This window comes from Haliaeetus leucocephalus, unplaced genomic scaffold, assembly GCF_000737465.1.
Source record: "Haliaeetus leucocephalus isolate CR32 unplaced genomic scaffold, Haliaeetus_leucocephalus-4.0 Scaffold162, whole genome shotgun sequence".
Taxonomy (NCBI): Eukaryota; Metazoa; Chordata; class Aves; order Accipitriformes; family Accipitridae; genus Haliaeetus; species Haliaeetus leucocephalus.
In genome coordinates this window covers 1360009-1378537 of record NW_010972598.1, presented here as the reverse complement: position 1 = coordinate 1378537, position 18529 = coordinate 1360009, and the positions used below count along the sequence as shown (strand labels likewise).

General features: G+C 37.5%; 1 protein-coding gene across 2 annotated transcripts in view; it reads right to left on the bottom strand.

The window, feature by feature from the left end:
* Nucleotides 1-18529, bottom strand: part of AKT3 (v-akt murine thymoma viral oncogene homolog 3) — a 143503-nt gene that overhangs the window by 69205 nt on the left and 55769 nt on the right. The window contains exon 2 of one of the 2 annotated variants that reach the window (XM_010562597.1): nucleotides 3352-3477. In XM_010562597.1, the coding sequence (XP_010560899.1) occupies nucleotides 3352-3477 (126 nt within the window). Of the gene's footprint in view, nucleotides 1-3351; nucleotides 3478-18529 lie in introns of those variants that run through there. The other variant, XM_010562598.1, reaches the window with a different exon arrangement.

Genomic DNA, 18529 nt, shown 5'->3' with positions numbered 1-18529 from the left:
CCAGAGTGATTGCTACACACTACCCAGTGTCACCAGATCCGGGTGATTTGTTCACCCCGGCAGCCTCGCGGCAGCTTTGCAGATGCCGAGCGGGGTGCTCACTGCCGCCTTTCCCACGTGCCCAAAGGCAGGGGAGCAGCGGCCACGGGGGGCAAAATGAAGCCCCTGTCCAGGACACCAAGGGGCCAGTCCTGTATCCTTCCTTGGGGCTCGGCTCCATCCAGCCCCCCTCTGTCATACCCTTCGGGCTGTTTCACCTTCAGGGACATACTTGTGCTCCAAGGAAGAGAGGTCCCTCACCTCCATTTCAGGCCCACGTGGTTCTCCTGCATTTTGGGAGCTGGCAATGGGCTGATGTATGCGAGTGCACGCTGCCTCAGGCTCTTCCTCTCTACGTAAAGCATCTACCTGTTTACACACCCGCTTCCCAATGCCTTCCCCCCACATTTCCTCCCAGATCACCCCAAGGAAAAGGGGTGGCCTCTGGGCACTCCATCCTGTGACAAAACACCACCCAATGAGAAAGGCTTTATTAACAAAGACATTTAGCACTGGAAGCACTGTTAGCAGTATGTAAAATAACTTCACTCTCTCCGGTGTTCCTGTCATTCCCGATGGAGTACGCCGATGACACAAGACCAGGGAGAGAGAACTGCTCAGGTGTGGGACTTTAAAGTTATCTTGGAAGAAATCAGGGAGCCACTCTAGGGAAAATGATAATATGCCTGGGAAAGAGTCTTTTGCAAAAGTAAAGCTGGTGTCACAGGAGTGGAAGGCAGTGGACGCTGGTGGGAAAATATCCATATGATGGAAGTAACTAGTTTGACAGAGCTGGATATAAAAGTTTTAAACTACAGAACAAGTATCATACAAAGCAGAGCTGTGCTAACTTTCTGGTGTTCAACTCCAACAGTAGTACAAAAATAATACCACAGCCTTGGCCTTTTCTGCTTAAATAACAAGCCATAAGCAAGAGCCAAAGATGTCTATCATTTGGAGAACAAAAAGTAGACTGAGACCACACTCTCACTTTACAGATAGCTACAAAGATTACATGAAGATAGGACTGTAAAGACATATCTTTAAGTCCCTGCCAACCTAATCAAGATGGTATTAACAGTGATCTCACACTCCATCTGCCTGGCTAGTAATTTATGAAAAACGTACTTCACTACTACAGGAAAAATATGTTGCACTGCTTGTGGCCACAAACCTACTGCAGCAGCTCAGGAACTCTTGGATGAGAGGCCGTGAGACCAGTTCTTGACATTTACCAGGTACTGCCCATGAGACCTGATTCATTCATACAGCAATTTTGTTTGTTTGTTTGTTTGCTCTACTGATGATCTCATCTTCAGACAGATAAAATAGCTGACAAAAAACTTACAGTCCCTTGCAGTTAAGAGTGTAATACCACACTGTTTTGCTTTTCATCCTGTGATTCTACACAGGTACTTCACTTCGTTTCATGGGTTTCATTTTATGAGTGAAAAATCTCCCTATTCTTGCACTGATCAGCAATCATTTCTGATTAAATTACTACTCCTTTTCCTGCCAGAAAACAGAAAAACTCATCTTGCTTACCAAAACTGTATTTCTTCAATTAATATTGCATGCCTGTTCCTTTAGCTTACATTGCCTAAGAATCAGACCCATGGGGCTTGTTACTTGCAGAAAGGATTTTCTTTTCTTTTCTTTTTTTTTTTTTTTGAGGTTGGGGGCAGGCAGTGGTGGTGATGGTGTCATTTTGGAAAACAATAAGAAATCTTCCAATTTCCATGAAGGCAAAGTTCAGGGGCGGCATTCTAGTATCAGAATTACATAAGATGACCTCTCGGTATCAAAACAAAACACAAAAAAACCCGCAACAGTATCAACACACTGGAATTAATTGCTAATTATGCATTTCTTCGCTTAGCAGAACTACCGTTTAGATCATCCTTGTTGCTGCAGCAAAGGAAGACAGGATATGCAGTGAAGAACATGGTAAAGCAGGACTAAAAACTATACTGTATTTCTACAAATGTTCTTTCTGCTGCGCATTGGGGAAAAAGTATCCACGAAACTACCAACTGCTATAAACGAGTAAGTTAGGATATTCAGAGTAATAACTAAGGAATAACAGCCTATGATCTAGTCAGTTCCTACACATATGAACAACTTAAAGACATCACTGCTTTTTATGCTGAATAGCAACAAGGCAAAATGAGCCTCTGATTTTATTAGAAGGCTGGCACGCTCAATATCATTTGCAAGACTTCTGTCACAATCAGAATATGCAAAGTTTTCCTCCTCTAGTTGTGTGACAAGACATGGGCTTGGAGCATGAGATTATTTTCTTACCAAATAAAACACCCAGATGACTTTGTATACAAAGGCTGTCAGTCTCAAGAACAATTTTATGAAGAAAATAGGTAAATTCGGTCTCAGTAGCAATTGTTCCATCTTCAGCAATGCAGATGAAGGGAACCCTTTCCCTAAGTACACATGCTCTTGTGGCTGCAATATTCCTCTACAAAACTAAACACCGCCATTTATTGTATTGCAGTACACTGATACGATTTTGAAAGAAATTGGGTAAATTTTCTAGTGTTCCTTTGAAAGTTTCTAGCTATGATCCACAGCTCATACTCGGGGAGATTTTTTGCCCCCTTAGTTTTGCTCCTCAAATACTTTCATTTATGTTCAGAAACACTCTTCTACCAATCTTACTTTGCCAGATTAAAAAAATCCTTCAGATTTGTCTTTTAGAAACATTCTTGGAAAACAAGAAATCAAAATGTCTTCACTTTACCCAACAGATACACACTTTGTAGCTTTGCTAATATATGCAAATTGTCTGATTGCTCGAAATTACTGATTAACCAGGCTGGAGAGCTGATTACCTGATTATCCAAGAGAAAAATAATTTAGCATGATTTTGTGTCATTTGACAGTCTAGATAATTTTCTAATTAATTTGAGGTTTCAAGTGAATTCAGAGATACTACTGAAAAAGAGAAAAGAGGTCAATGATCTGAATAAAAGGTAAGCTTTCCAGAAATCTTCTTCTTAGAACAATCATTTGTCAAATCTTATCGTTAGTTACAGACACTTCACACACACACACACACACACACACAAATGAGAACTTAGGAGTTCCAAAAATATTCAAAAACCAACCCAAGGGAAAATCTACAATGCTCTTGTAAAAGTATCTTGTAGAGCTGGACATAAGATTAGTGGTGCACTAGTCTGACACATGGTATCAAACTTAGAGTGTTACCAATAAATTCTTAACTACACATGAAGCAATATGTAGCAGATATTTTGTCAATATGCTGAGAGAATAATAAATACTGGAAATACTTACTTGCCACTGAAAAGTTGTTGAGTGGATATGGCAGATCCACATCCTGGGGCTTCTCCTTATAGCCTATGAAAGAGCCATCTGTCTTTAGCAGGAAATATCTTGGCCGCCAGTTTTTTATATATTCTCCTAAAGGAGAGAAAAAAAATGTTCATTAGGACTGCAGAAAAAAACCTTTGATATAAAAACCATAACATATTATCAGTGTCTAACATTAATTACACCAAAATCTTTTCAGATGCTTTCAATTTACCAAGGAAACCTTAACTTCCTCCAGAACAAGAGAAAATGGAATTGCAATGGTAAGCCTGGACTATACAATGATGCCTCTGGAATAAGAAGCTACAAGCACTGTATAGTAATACTCTATAATTCTAAATTTTATCACACTATATTCTTCAAAATCCTATATCTTTACACCTATAAACAGATCAAAATTTGCTCCAGGCAAAAATAAGCACTACAGCTTGACTTTTAATAACAAAATGAAAACTAAACTACCACAAGGTAGAACATTTATCCTGCTGAGCCAAAGCAAAAGCCATTAATTTCCTCAAAACATACACTAAGCAAATACAAGAAGACAGGGAGCAATAGGAGAACCTACAAAAACATACTTAACAAATATATCTGAAAGCAAAAGAAATAAAAAAGTAGAAGCCAATTACCATCTAAGAGGCAAGTCCACCAATAAACCCACGACCTCTACCTTCCCCCTACACCAGTCTGAGCAGAAGATTCTGCAAGCCATGAGGTATTCAGGACCAGAAACATACAGAACAGGTCAGCAAAGACATGGTAGCTTAATTAATGCCACTTATTCACTATTTAAGGGTGAAAAATGTCTTTAATATCATTATACTTTACAATGCCACATCAAAATCTCAGCAACATTTTCTTTCTTAAAAGTGCAATTACTCAGTCAAGTACAAGTGAGTTTAGATCTGCCCAACTTTTCTGTCTTTGATTTCCATCAACTCTGCAGAGTAAATAATGTACGTACAAGTACTTATTAAGACTTTAAATAAGTCATGTTTCATCATTATACAAGTGAACATTTTAAGAAAAAAAGTGTATTAACAATGCAGAATTTCCAACTGTGCCTAGGACTTCTCATCATTTGCAGTCCAGTCCAGGTGCTGCACTGGTCCTGGTCTAAGCCCAGACCTTCAGTGCCATTTACCATCTCAGCACCCTTTTAGCTGTAGCTACGTAGCTTTTAGACAATTCAAAGGTCAGAAAGAAGTTTACATCCATCTGACATGGAGATTACTCCATTAAAGGCTAATCTAAAAATTCATTAATCACATCTTCACCTTTCCATCACAGCAATCAATTAATTGTCACTGAGTTCCAACACAGGAATTTTTAATATGGCCTTGCTGAACTTGAACACAACTTGTACAGATTTTGATGATGCCCATGGCTTAAAAATCTAACTGCAGCCATTAACATTTCTGATTTTCAACATGTATTTAAGCAGAGAAGCGGGGTAGGGAGTAGGAGATGGAGAACAGGAGACAGTGAGAAACATGAACACCAGGCTATTCGTGCTGACTTACATTTCCTGGCCCTCAGTAGCACAACTCTTCCTATTTAGTCCTGCTTCTAGACAGCAGGGTACCAGCTTGATTTTGTTATCTACACATTTTCATATAAGTAGAAAGAAAACTGAAAAAATCAAAGTGTTACTTAATTTGACCACAAAATTAATAGAGTAGATATAGCACTAGTTATATTTGTATTGACTCAGAGCTTTCTGTCTCAGATCTCTGGTGCTAGTTCAGCTAGGAACATCCCTACTGACATTGCAAATTTGATGAAATCTGCTGTCCTGGTTTTAGCTAGGATAGAGTAGTAGCTTCCTAGTAGCTGGTATAGTGTTATGTCTTGGATTCAGTATGAGAAGAAAGTTGATAACACACTGATGTTTTCAGTTGTTGCTAAGTAATATTTAGTCTAAAGTCAAGCTTCTCAGCTTCTCATGCCCAGCCAGCAAGAAGGCTGGAGGGGCACAAGAAGTTGGAGGGGACACAGTCAGGACAGCTGACCCAAACTGGCCAAAGGGATATTCCACACCATGTGACATCATGTCCAATATGTAAACTGGGGGGAATTGGCCGGAGGGGCAGATCACTGCTTGGGAACTAACTGGGCATCGGTCGGCAAGTGGTGAGCAACTGCATTGTGCATCACTTGTTTTGTATATTCTAATTCTTCTATTATTATTATTGTCATTTTACTATTGTTATTATTATCATTATTTTCTTCCTTTCTGTTCTACTAAACTCTTCTTATCTCAACCCACAAGTTTTACTTTTTTTCCCAATTGTCTCCCCCATCCCACTGAGTGGGGGGGAAGTGAGTGAGCAGCTGCGTGGTGCTTAGTTGCTGGCTGGGGTTAAACCATGACATCTGCATGGACTCAGAAGTTGAAGCCAAAACAAAACCTTATGTTTCAGATCAACCAATGTAAGTTTTAAAAACACTAACATCCGAGTTGCTTTCTTAAACAGACCATAAAAAGAATCTTCTGTACAATTCTAATAAATTCTATCTTATTTAATTGTAACAGTAAGCGACCGTTACGAGAGAAAGTGCCTGTTACTAGGTCTAAAATCTATTAAGATCATAGTCTTATCTAGAAGGTGCATTAACTGGAAGGCAGGCACCTAAAACTACTGCAGAAGAGTTCAAGGACAGCACGCAGAGAATACCAACATGCCTAAAACAGGTCATCCACCCAACAGTTCAGGTTTCAAAGAGAGTCCTCCTTTCTGCAAGGAATAAACTGGATAAGCAGACTGCTCTAAGAATCAGAGCTGATAGTGTAAGTACACTCATTAGACACTTCAGGAAAGAACAGAAGCCTTCGTTCACTTACATACACACTCTTCAAACTAAACCTGCAGAAAAGGAGACCGTTCTAGCAGGTGCCCTTAGAGACCCAGCACACACTTCCCTTATCACTGACTCCCTCTCCTCCTCTTAGGACAACACTTTAGATTGCATTTGGCTTCTACTAGGTACTCAGAGTCTCTTCAGCAGAAAACTGAACAGATTTTTGATCATCTATGGAGTTATGCAGCTGATGTGCTGCCTGGAGAAAAAACATTAGAACAGTATGACCAGCACTTCCAAGCTCCTCTGAAGAGAGCTAGCGACTTTGGACAAAAGCTAATCACAAGAAGATATAAATATTGAATGATGGCTAAGTACCCGTTTATCCATGAGCACAGCTGTACCTCTGTCTTCACCTTGCAAACTATAGCCAGACACAGGACAGGTAATTTAAAAGCAATTGCAAAACACTATGGCTTCATAAGGATCTATATATTTCTTTCACAGACATTTCTTTGAAGAATCTTTCTCCTAAATGATTCCCCAACAGGAATCATGGACAGACTACTTTTTCAAGACGTCTGTACAAACACACACACAAAAAACCCACCTAGTTTTGTCTTGAAATGACCAATATTCCAACCCCTCTTCAAGGGCTATACATGAATATTTATCATCTGCCCTTTATTTATTTTGTAATTTAATTAACAAATGGGTGAACACTTTTGAAGACTAAAGTAAACAGTGGTATCAGTGAACAGTTCACTTAGCTGCTCAAGTGGTTTAATGGCTCTCAAGTTGCACTCTAGGTGCTCTCTTCTAACTGCATTCCTTCTACATAATCTGCTTAAAGACAGAAAAACATTTTAGTCCATACTTCTTAATACACATGTGCTTACTGAACTGCTTTGAAAGAGGAATCTTCCACACAAAAAATACTAAAACACAGCAGAATATTTGAAAAGAAAAAAACACTTCCACAACTTCTAACTTGACAGCCCTGCATTTGGTTGTTTTTTTTTTTAAAAAAAGCATATTTTACCGTATAAGCAATATTTAATTACTTTAAAGATATTTGGAGTGTATGTTTATCAATAACCTCAACATAAGCAAACAACAGGAAATTTACATCTGAAATTCATTAATTCAAGTGAAAAGAAATTCCATGAGAAAGGAGAAGTCCAGGCAGGCTACACAAACCACAAGATATCCTGACAATTTAATGAAATGGAGCTGTGGTACTTAAAAAAGCAGTGGATCTGCCATAGAGAATTAATCAGTTTGTACCCTGCTTCCTGCTGAGTTAATGTAAGCTAAATTATTATTTTGCTTAAATTTACACCCTTTTAAGTTGAAAAACATGTTCTTTTAGGATCTGTTTATTAGACCGTAAGAAGAGGTCTCTAATTTAAACGATTGCAGCGAAGAAAGCCAAGCAATTCCTACTTCATTTTAATTGTAGTCAAAGTTTTTAAAGCTACTTGAGAAAAGAGGCACTAGAATATGTATCTCACAGATATATGCAGATAATAAAAACATACACACAAAATACAAATTTAGAATCAGTTTTAGGTTGTTGGGCTCTGCTTTTTTAATAACTACCAAGAGAATACACCCAAAAGATGAAATAAGACAGCAGTACATTCCTGAAGCACATGAAAATGTAATCTGATCTTCATGCAAAAAGCACCCTCATAACATGCAACTCTTTAATTAATGTTGTATTTAATAATACACTGGCTAACAACAGTAACAAAGAATGCTTAATGAAGGTTTGTTTAGAACATGACCCTCGCGGCTGGCTCTGTATTCACCTCTGTACTGCAACCTTGATGATTTTTCTTTTTTGCCTTTGACAGCTAGTAACAAGAATCCTGCCTTCAGGACATTTCACAAAGTATGTTTATTCTAGTGATGCAATGTTTGTAGTTTTGATACTGCTGAGGAGCTTCACAAAGAAGAGCTTTCTAAGAAACCACATGAGTAGTCAACAAATTCGTGTTAGACAAATGTATCACTCTAAGTTTGTAATTTTTTTTACTTCACCTCAGAACTCAAACTCTCTCTTCGAACATACACTTCACCTCAGATTTGATGGTTGCTATTGTTATTCCCACCACTCGTAATCCTTAACCATATGGAAATTTAGCAATTCTTGAAAAATTATTCAGTAATTTAAAATTAATCTTATTATTTAAAAACTTTTTTTTTAAAAATCACTTTTGCAAAACATCTACATTTTTCAATATGTAAATGGTTTTAGAAGTGTGAAGGAAATGTCTTTAATATACAGTGCTGATAAGCAACAGAAACCTGAGTTCAAAAACTTGCTTCCTTAAAAGAAGCAACAGCTGCCATACAGACATAAGTGAGATTTAAGGGAAGGGAGGGGGGGCAACAACCAAAACCCAAACCCCCTCCAAGTAGAGAACAACAAAAATCTGCCTCTTGTCTGTGTCATCAATTATCAGTTTACTAAAATGGATTTAAGGGAAATAATACAGAAATATTGTTCTCCCATCTTTTTTCTTTTTCTTTCCTTTTTGAGGCACTTTTCTGTTAAATCAAACTCCCGTTCCCCTGCACTACCATTTAATAAACAACAGGGGGATGCGGGGGGGTGGAGCGGGGAGAAATTAATTTATCTAAGAGCATTAAACAAAATTATATAAAATAAATAAAACAACTTAACCATATGCAATTTTTCTTTAAAAGAAACAACTGTAATTAATGTCAGGTCAAGTAAAGTATCACAAGTAATGCCAGTGGTTTTGAGATTGAATTTACTTACCTTGGCCCTCTGAGGGCAGTGTTACCTAACACACGATTAGAAGCATCAGCAGACTATTTGATTAAGTCAGTAGACACTAGTAAATGTAAAGCACTTCTATTAAATATTTATTTCTGATTTCATGATAACAAATTTGAAATACAGTTCAAAGATACTGTAAAAAATAAGTGTTTGAAAAACCCAAAAAGTATACCTGTCCTCACAATTCGATATATGTCCTTCAATCTAATGAAATGTGTAATCCGACATTATGCAGAAGATTTGACAAAATCCTATTGCATACCAAAAAATTAAGTAAAACTGTGATTTTTCCTAATGTGCCTTAGCATTTTAAAAGTTATTTTTATTATATACCCCCTCCCAAGTATTTGCCGGCAGTTCAAAGAAAAGCAGAATTTGGAACTAACGCTTTCTGATTCTGTCTTTTATACTGCGAGACAGTGATTATTTATTTATACTAACTGTTTTCCCACAGTTCCCAGTAATGCTAAATGACATTTTGAGCACATCTGCACTTACATTAGACAAATTAATTTTTCCAGTCACAACTGGGAAATAGGAAATATTTCATGCTATGCGTGGGCATCGGCTCATACCACAACTAAGCTTCCACTAAGTTTCCTGCAAATTGGGGAATTAAGGTGAGAAAGTTCAAGTGCCCTTCACTGTCCATGACATCGCAACGATCCAGTGCAGATATAAAGACTGGTCAATTTATGTTCAGCTATTCACAACTGCGTGGCCAGGAACCAGTGAAAACCACACAGATGTTAAAAGATTTTGCAGAAGGCAGCAAGCAGCCTCAGGAACAAGCTTCTAGGGAAGTTCCTCAGCTGAGCAAGAGGAGAGGAAGCAGGGACAACGCTCTCTCCTCCACACCAGCCAAGGTGCACTGAAGAGCAGGTGGGATCTTTTTTCCTGGAGCAGCAGTAGGCAGCGATCAAAGACAAGGGCTCCTACTAGCAAAACAGAGTCCATCCAAGCAGAGAGGTGCGGTCACCAGGCAGGGCGAAGGCACAGCGTGGCTCTCCATGCTCTCAGCATGCACCTCTGCAGCTAAAGTGACAGGGAGGACCAACCTCCTCAAAGGAAAGTCTCTCCCTGCTCTTACTGCGGGGTTTTCTCCGGCTCAGGTTCTGAACGCAACCTACAAACGTGTTGCAGCTAGAGGCTCACTAGGGTTCCAACCACCAGCTGCCCTGACTTTTTCATTATGACTATGGGAGTGAGTCACTGTCCTGTCTTGTATAAATGCAGCAGTACTTCAGCTCCTGCTGTTTATTCAACCCTTTCCTGTGACATTAATAATCTTTTCTCTAAAAATCTAGAAGAAAATATTGAGTAACAGAGAGACATACCGCTATTTAAACATAAATGCAGTTTTCAAACCGGGCATCTACAATATCCACACAAAATTACTGATGTGTTTTGGCATCTCATGGAAGATAAATGTTCCCCGCACATACTCAATTTTCATATGCACAAAATTTTGTCCTTTTAAAAAATCGTACCAGAAATCCTTAGTTAGCTGACATCCTGACAAATTGAGAATTGACCTTTACCATGTCCATTTTGAGCCAACAGGAAGAAAAACTTGCCAGTTTCAACATCACTCTCACTTCCCCTTCATTCTTGAAGGATAAGAATTAGAACAATAAATAAATTAAATAGAAGTTGATATTAGCACATGCTGTCTGGAATAACAGAGTCCTGTATTACATCAGCATCCCTGAACAACAAAGGAGATTACTATTTTCTAAATATGCCTGCTATTCAGGAATGGAAAACCAAGGTCTATATCCTGGAAATATTCAGGGACACTGCTCACATTTTCTAAATTTCTCTATTGCATAAGGCTTTATAGGATCAAAGCCCAAAATCCTATGCTATTTAGGTGCTCCTCAAAGCAGTTTTGTAGTTTTTAATAGTGTTGAGATGTATTTGAGGTAAATGCAAAAAAAAATTTTAGAATATTGTCTCACATATTTTTGTCTATAGCTAAAAAACTTCACATTCTCAGTACTTTTAAATATTTATAATTTTTTACATAGGACTATCAGCATCAAGTGGTACTTTGTATAATAGAAAAAATATGACTTTCCTTTCCTCTGTCTTCATCAAGTGCTAGTAGGCCGAAGGATCTTTTTCAGATTTTGAAAATGTTTTAAGAGTAGGACAAGTATACAACTATTCATCTATAAATTACACTGAATAAGACAGTCAGCTACAGCAGCAACGATTTAAATTCATGTACTTGGTACAAATGTATATATTAAATCAGACGATTAAAATGTAAATGCTTTTTACATGTAGCTAAGTTGAATTCAACATCTTCTTATATTCCCTACTTACAACATTTTGAAAAACAGCCAACTCCAGTTTACACAAGAAATCTCAAACTTTCCATTGTTTGCAAAAGAGTATGATAAGTTTGACAATACCATCATCATTCAGCTGAGTTTCTTTGACAGGTTAATGTGTTGTCAAAAATTATGTGGCTTTCCCCTCTTAAAACGGTGTATTTGCTAGCATGTTTTCACAAAGCAAACTGTCTCACTTTTAAAACTGGCACATTGCAATAATTCTAAAATAGCTCCTCTGAACTTCCTCCATGTCAATAGGAGTGCTCCTAGCCTCAGACCTTGCCAGGTGCCAAAAAGCTAGCACCAACATCGTTCATCTACATGTCTTCCTCAAGCACCTCGCTAAAGTCAACCTTTTTGCTTTATCATTTAGCCCACATCAATTGCAAAGAATCAGCCCAAGATACGCAGAACATTCCTCAAACTGCTTGAGTCAAAAGAACAGCTCCATTACTGCTGTACACATCAGGAGAACTCTTTGGTTGCATGACAAGCTTCACAATAAGCAGCAATGCAGCACTACTCAGAGGAACTTGGGCTTCACACCAGCAGTGACAGAGCACAAGAAACGGCACAATTCTGTGGAGAAGAACCAACAACCCAAGAAACAAAAAGCAATTCTCCATTTGCAGTGCTGTTGACCTCTGTCTAGGCTCAGATGCAGGTATCGGTACTTGGGTAGGAGGCACCCACACCTGAATTTTCAGTTAAAATTAAGTTGGCATAATCCAAAACTGACTTCTTGCACTCTGCCGCAGTGATGACAAAAGGGGACAGCAAATGCTCCCATCAGTAGTTATTGTTATCAATGACCTACAGACCTGATGCTTATTAGACCTAAGAGGGAAGACACAATAAAAAGGGGTTCCTTCACTTTTGTTCAGGGCTTGGTGGGAAGGGGTGGTTAGGTTCATTCAGGTAATATTTAAGTCATGATGTGACTGATCAAAAAACCCTGTTATATACTGATAACTGGAAGACATATCTGCAGTCCACAGCCATAGTGCACCTCAACCATTATTTCATTTTCCATTTTTAAGTTCAGTACGGATATCAGAATGTTGAATTTCACATAATATTAGAGAAGAAAATTCTTTTTTTTTTTTTAAAGTTTCCATTTTTATCTTTACAGTAAGAGATCACCTGGGTAAGACAATGCTTTTGTTTAGCCTTTCTGGGCTAACTTAATTTCCCTCCATGCTTGTATCCTTCTTCACTTTTTTTTCACATTATCCTGGTAACTCAGCAGCAGCAGAAATCACCGAACAAGAAATAAGAAAGGATTTTAGTGGAAGAAAGAAAACTGTATTCCTATAGAGCAATCCCAATTTCTCAAACAGGAAAATATAAGTTATGCCTGACCAACTCCTTGCCTTCAGAGAAAGAACTGAAAATAAGATCAAGTGGAAAAGAAAATTAGTTGCTAATCTCATTCTAACCCCTAGCATTTACTTGTCTACTATATAATACTAGACAATCACCAATTGGCACTTTCTGCATAAGAAAAGCTTAGGATGCAATAGTAGGGGTATGCAACGTATCAGTCTTGAGGTAGACAGACAAAGCTAAGTAAGAACTTGTATAGTACCTGTCCACCAAATGTCTGAGACTGAAATAACTGCATTACTCTTTCCACTTCCACAAGTACCAAATTTATTAAGTTGTTGGGTTTTTTTTAAACCCATCACACGGAGAAATCAAAAGTTTTCTTCCCTACAAGAAAAGGCTCTTTTTAGGAATAAACAACGGAGGGAGGGAAGATATTAAACTCCTGAACTAATTAGCAGAAGTAAAGGAGGCGGTGGGGGACAATGATAATTAATATGTACCCTCCTCCTAACCAAATCTCCACGTACATTCATTCTGTATATGCACACACAACAGCAGCATCATAAACCGTCTCAAGTTCTTGCCATTATTCAGTTCGACATCTGCACATGTTTATGCGTCTCTCCAAACAACCTCTTGAACACCCTGCTGGAGCTGTCATTTTTTTCTTCTCCCTATCTGGCAGATGGCAAGTCAACAATCGGCATCAACAGCAGCCGAATATCTCCCCCCTCCATCCGACCCCCCTAAACAGACACAATAATAACTTCTTTGTGCTTCCCCACAATGCAGCTGCTTAAACCATTTCGCTACAAGGCTGCTTTGCCTTAAAAAAAAAAAAAAAAAAAAAAAAATCCCTTCTGTCAAGTCTAAAAAGCAGCATAATGTTAAGCAAGCTAAAGCCACAGCACAGCTGCAAACGGGCAGACACATTGACAGCTCCTCCCTTAACAAAGCCCTGTGAATTGAAGGGGGTTCATCTGAGGCTCACACAGTAATTAGTATAAAAAAGTCCGACAGCCCCTATTATGCTAGGAAAAAAAAACTGGACAGAACTGGGCTGCTGTTTTGCGTCAAGAGTTCTGCTGCAGAGTAGATAAATCATGTTGGGTTTTTTTCCTCTCTTTTTAAAGACAGTAATAAGGAGGATGAGAGAAGCTAATTTGAAAACTTGGACACAGTAATTGTACCATATGGTGAGCATTTATCCCTTCTGAAATACACGCTAACAGTCACTTACATGCACAGTGCTTTGTTTTACAGTTGTTATTCTCTCTACCATATTCATAAAATGGATCTGAATATCCGATACTCCAGAGAAGTTGGGTGTAATTAGCAGCAAAACTGCCTCAGCTTAATATATTGGCCTACCATAGCAATCTAGTTAATTGCAGAAAATCCCATGCCCCCAAATTTAAATAGTGTCCACTTCAAGGATTTTTTTATTTCTCTCAAACTGGCTAAGTATCACACATAATAAAGTTCAGAGAAGTAATTTATTGACACTAATACTCCTTGATACTGTTGGCTCTAAAACACATGAGCGGGAGGTATTTTCCTTTTAATCCATGCAGTACAGAGGAATTAATTCAAGAACCATTTAACAGTAACCACAAAATATTTCAGTTCCATCATACTTGGGAAAGAAATTGCTCCGTAAACTTAAAGGTGAAACTGAACTTCAGCACGGGACACGGGAGGGAGACAAAGACTTCAAATCCACTCCCCCACCTCCACGCCCATTTTCTTCCTGGACCCTATTTTGCAGTATTTTTGCTAGCAATCCAAACGCTTCATTCATAAGGATCTTCAAAATTTGGAAAATATACCTTCCAACCCTCAGGGTCTGCTTGCTTTTTACCACATAATTCCAGCTTTTCACCCTGTTGATGCCACCAAATCATCCTGGAATCACAGAAGATAAGGAACCAGTTGGGTGGAGCTGGGAAAATGTAGGTTTCTTTAAATAAAGAAAACAATGTAGTTAAATGACAAAATTAATAAATCTTAGAAGTACTGCTTACAGCAAATAAGATATAGTGAACTTCCAAGCAATGGAAATAAAAAAGTCAAGAAAAATAAAAGATGAAAATTTGGTGAAAAATTAACCAGACAGAAAATGAAGTCTGCCGCTGAGGATAATGGTACTTGCAAAGAACCAGAATGGTTTCTTTCTATCGGTCTTTACATCAGAAGTCGACACTGAAATCTGCTTCAGGTAACAGACAAATACTTTCAGTGTCTCTAGATCAAAAAGGAGGTATTGGAGCAGAGTGCTAGGTACGAAGTGGTCCCAGAACTGGGCAGAATACATCCACAATTACTAAGAAATTGTAAGTGAGGTGAAAACTACTGGCAAAAACCAGCTACCCTTCAATGATGACAGTTAAACTGAAGGATTATAGATGGAGAATTATGCCCCACGCCCCCAAGAACAACCAAAAAAAACCTTTTAAAAAAAAACAAACAAAAAACCCACACTTGAAAATGTCAATTGGCCGGATGGTAATCTAAGAAAACTGCTTATAATTCTGTTTTTAATCACACACTTAAATAATGCAAACTGACATAAGATAAACAAGGCAGCACTGTCTTTGAGTAGAAAAATCATGCCCATCATACATATGGGATTTCTTTAAGAATGTCAAGAAAATAAAAGGGATAAAGACTAACTGAAACAATTTATTTCAACTTTTAAATACCTTTTAATAAGTTTAAGGAAACAGTAGTTGTGTGGATGATAAAAGCTGTGTGGTGGAACAGAACAGAAAAAGGAAACTAGGTAAAAGGAAGAGAGCAAAATAGGATTACACAGTCAAATTTCAGTCTGTGATGCTCTATAGTTCTCTGTTAGGAACACTTTTGGTTAATATATACAACAATGATCTGGGATCACCACTGCATATACTGCAAGACAGTAAAGCTATTCAAGTTTATTAAGAATGTGAAGAATTTGAGAGTGGCAAAACTATCGCAGTGAGCTGAGAAACACCAGATGAAATACAGTGAAGAATTACTTGAATTAATAAACAGTTACTGAAATAACCTGAAATACTCATACACTGTGTTTAATTTTAAATTAACCACTAAAGAACAATTAATTTAACCTTTGCTTAAGTATGCAGTACTGAGAAGAGGGAAAGAAAAATATTATCATTTGTTAAGTTACACAAATTTAGGAACACTGAAAATATTATTATTCCATGATAAACAAATAAGTTACAGTTTTGCTAACTATATTTAAAAAAAAAATTACAAGAGAACAGAAGGGCTTCAGAGACAAAACACACACACACACACACAAAAAAACCCACACCAAAAAACTGGAGTTAGAGAGAAGCAGAATGAGGAGAGAAAGACTGGATTACGCTTCGATTTCAAAGGAAGGACTACGAAAAAAGGATTTAATGATACAAGTGGCCAATAGTAGAATATCAGTCCTCTCACAGGAACACATTTTCAGAAGAGTTCAAGAACAGATTTTCAAACATTCAGCACCTACAGTTCTAGCTGGATTCTGTAACATCACCACGCAACCAACGGTTTGCACCATGGCAATGCCAGCCACTCTCCCACCGATTCAGCATCCAACACCTACTAGCACCTTTAGAAAAAGCCAGCCCCCCCTTGAATGCTGTAAGGCATCTCCAAACTTGTGTGAGCACTTTTTCTTAAAAAATCAACATCTCGCATTCAGGAACTTGGAGTTAACATTCAACATAGGCAGGTTCTTCCTTTAATTGCTATGCATTTTTGTCCTGGCACAAATCTGGTACTAGCCAGGGAGTATTGATGGTGAATGAAAGTCCCAGTCCTTGGCCAATTTGGTTCACCTTAAATACAATCTACTACCAGCAGAGTGCACTGGGAAGGTGAGGAACACTTGTGAAGGAAGCGTGCAGTGAATCCCATGTCCCGTTCCACTGGGTCAGCACTGGCATCCATGCAGCTGAGGCAGATCTACAAATGATCTAACTGAAAACACACCCCAAGACAAAAGGTTTTGACCAGATCAAAACAATTTCAGCCCACTGTACAGCTAGTATCAGCACAAAGGAGAGACGGGGAATAATTGGCTGAGGGAAAGAAAGATGCAAGGGAGAAGGGGCATCAGCGTGAACTTCATGCAAGATTAACTACTGATTAATCAGACTGCTGGTCTACCTTGTGATTGCAATTCTTGTTTTCCAGATAAGCCAGAAAATCAGGTTCAAGTGATTCAAATTTCCAAGATCAACTGCATCTCTAAGCAACAATGCCACAATAGTTCTGACACAATATTAAACCAAGAATTTCCCTACTACAATTTCACATTCTATACAAGCAAAGTATATTCTGACATACGTGTCCAAATATATTCTGACAACATTTTCTTCACACATGTACACAGAAATTATAGATAAAAAATATGTAAACTACAAGGAATATGTACAAATCTCTGTACTCTGGCAAATAATTGAAAAATCACTTAAAATTCACAATTTGAAAAAAAGCTAGAAATACAATACTTTGACATCTATTTGTGAACTAGTTATTACAATTTAATGATATTAACAAAATCTTAGCAACTCTGAGATCCCAATATAAACTGGTATTTTGGGTTAGCTCTGCAATACTTCCCATACTAGAAACAGTACCATGAAGATAAGAACAATTTGGTCAGTATTTTCTTAAATTTGCAGACTATAATTAAAGTAATAGAAGCTTAAAAAAAAAAACCTCAAGTTTTTAACCTCAGGATTCTACATATTTCTAAAATATTTCACTGCCTTAAAATGAATAAAACTGCTCATAACACCCACATAAGAATCATAATACAGTTCAATTTTAATATACATATTTTACAGTATTTTATCTTGCATTATTTTATTATATTACAATTGCAATAAATATTCAGGCAAGTGAGATGTTAAAAAGCCTTTTGCTTCAAGTTTTTCCAGTCCTCTGAATTAAAAGAAAGCTTGACTGATAAGCAGAAATGCAAAATTCTTAGCCCTGCAATTTTACTAGCACAGAATTTTTGCTTCATTTTCAGTCACTTTAGAAACTTCTAAAACAGAGCTATAAATTATGGACCCCAAAATTCCAGCCACAAGATGAAACTGAAAGATGAGACTGACCTGGATAAGACCTAATTTTATCTAGCCAGTCTCAGGATGGCTTTGTTACTGTTTTTCTGCTAACAGACACACATTTTATGGTTTCTCTGCTATGAGCATACTTTTTTTTCCTAATCTGAATTACTGAAAAGGTTTTAATGACTTAGTCTCCAAAATAGTTTTGATGCAAACAGCAAACTACTAACTTATAGGATGACCTCAAACAGATCTCAGCAAATTCTACAAGTTGTTTTTTTTTTTCAATGCAGGAGTCAAATTTCATACAAGAGAAAACACTGATAATCTCCTCCTACATCTGGCCTTTCTGAAATTCTGATTATACATACAGTAATTAACAGGCACCAAATATTTAACATTTGTGACACCAAAATAATAGGGACCAATAAGGAACTGTAATTTTCAAAAAATATATTTGCATTATTATTGAATTAACAAATTTGATATTGTTTAGTGGATGTTTTCCCGTCTAGAAAGTAAACAGCACAATTTTCTAATTAATAAAAACAAAATGGAAACTGACTTACAACACTGACTTCAAAATCCTTGTGAAAGTCTGTACTGGTGATGTCACAAATGCTGTCACATCTGAGCGGGTATTGTCTGTAGAAGGTTCAGAAATGTCCATTTTAATCAAAACATTTATTAGAGGTAGTTGTGTCTTTTGTTTTTATTTTAATGAATTACAGAATTCCTTAAGAATCATAGTTGCAACTCCCTTTAAAAACAATAAGTCAGGT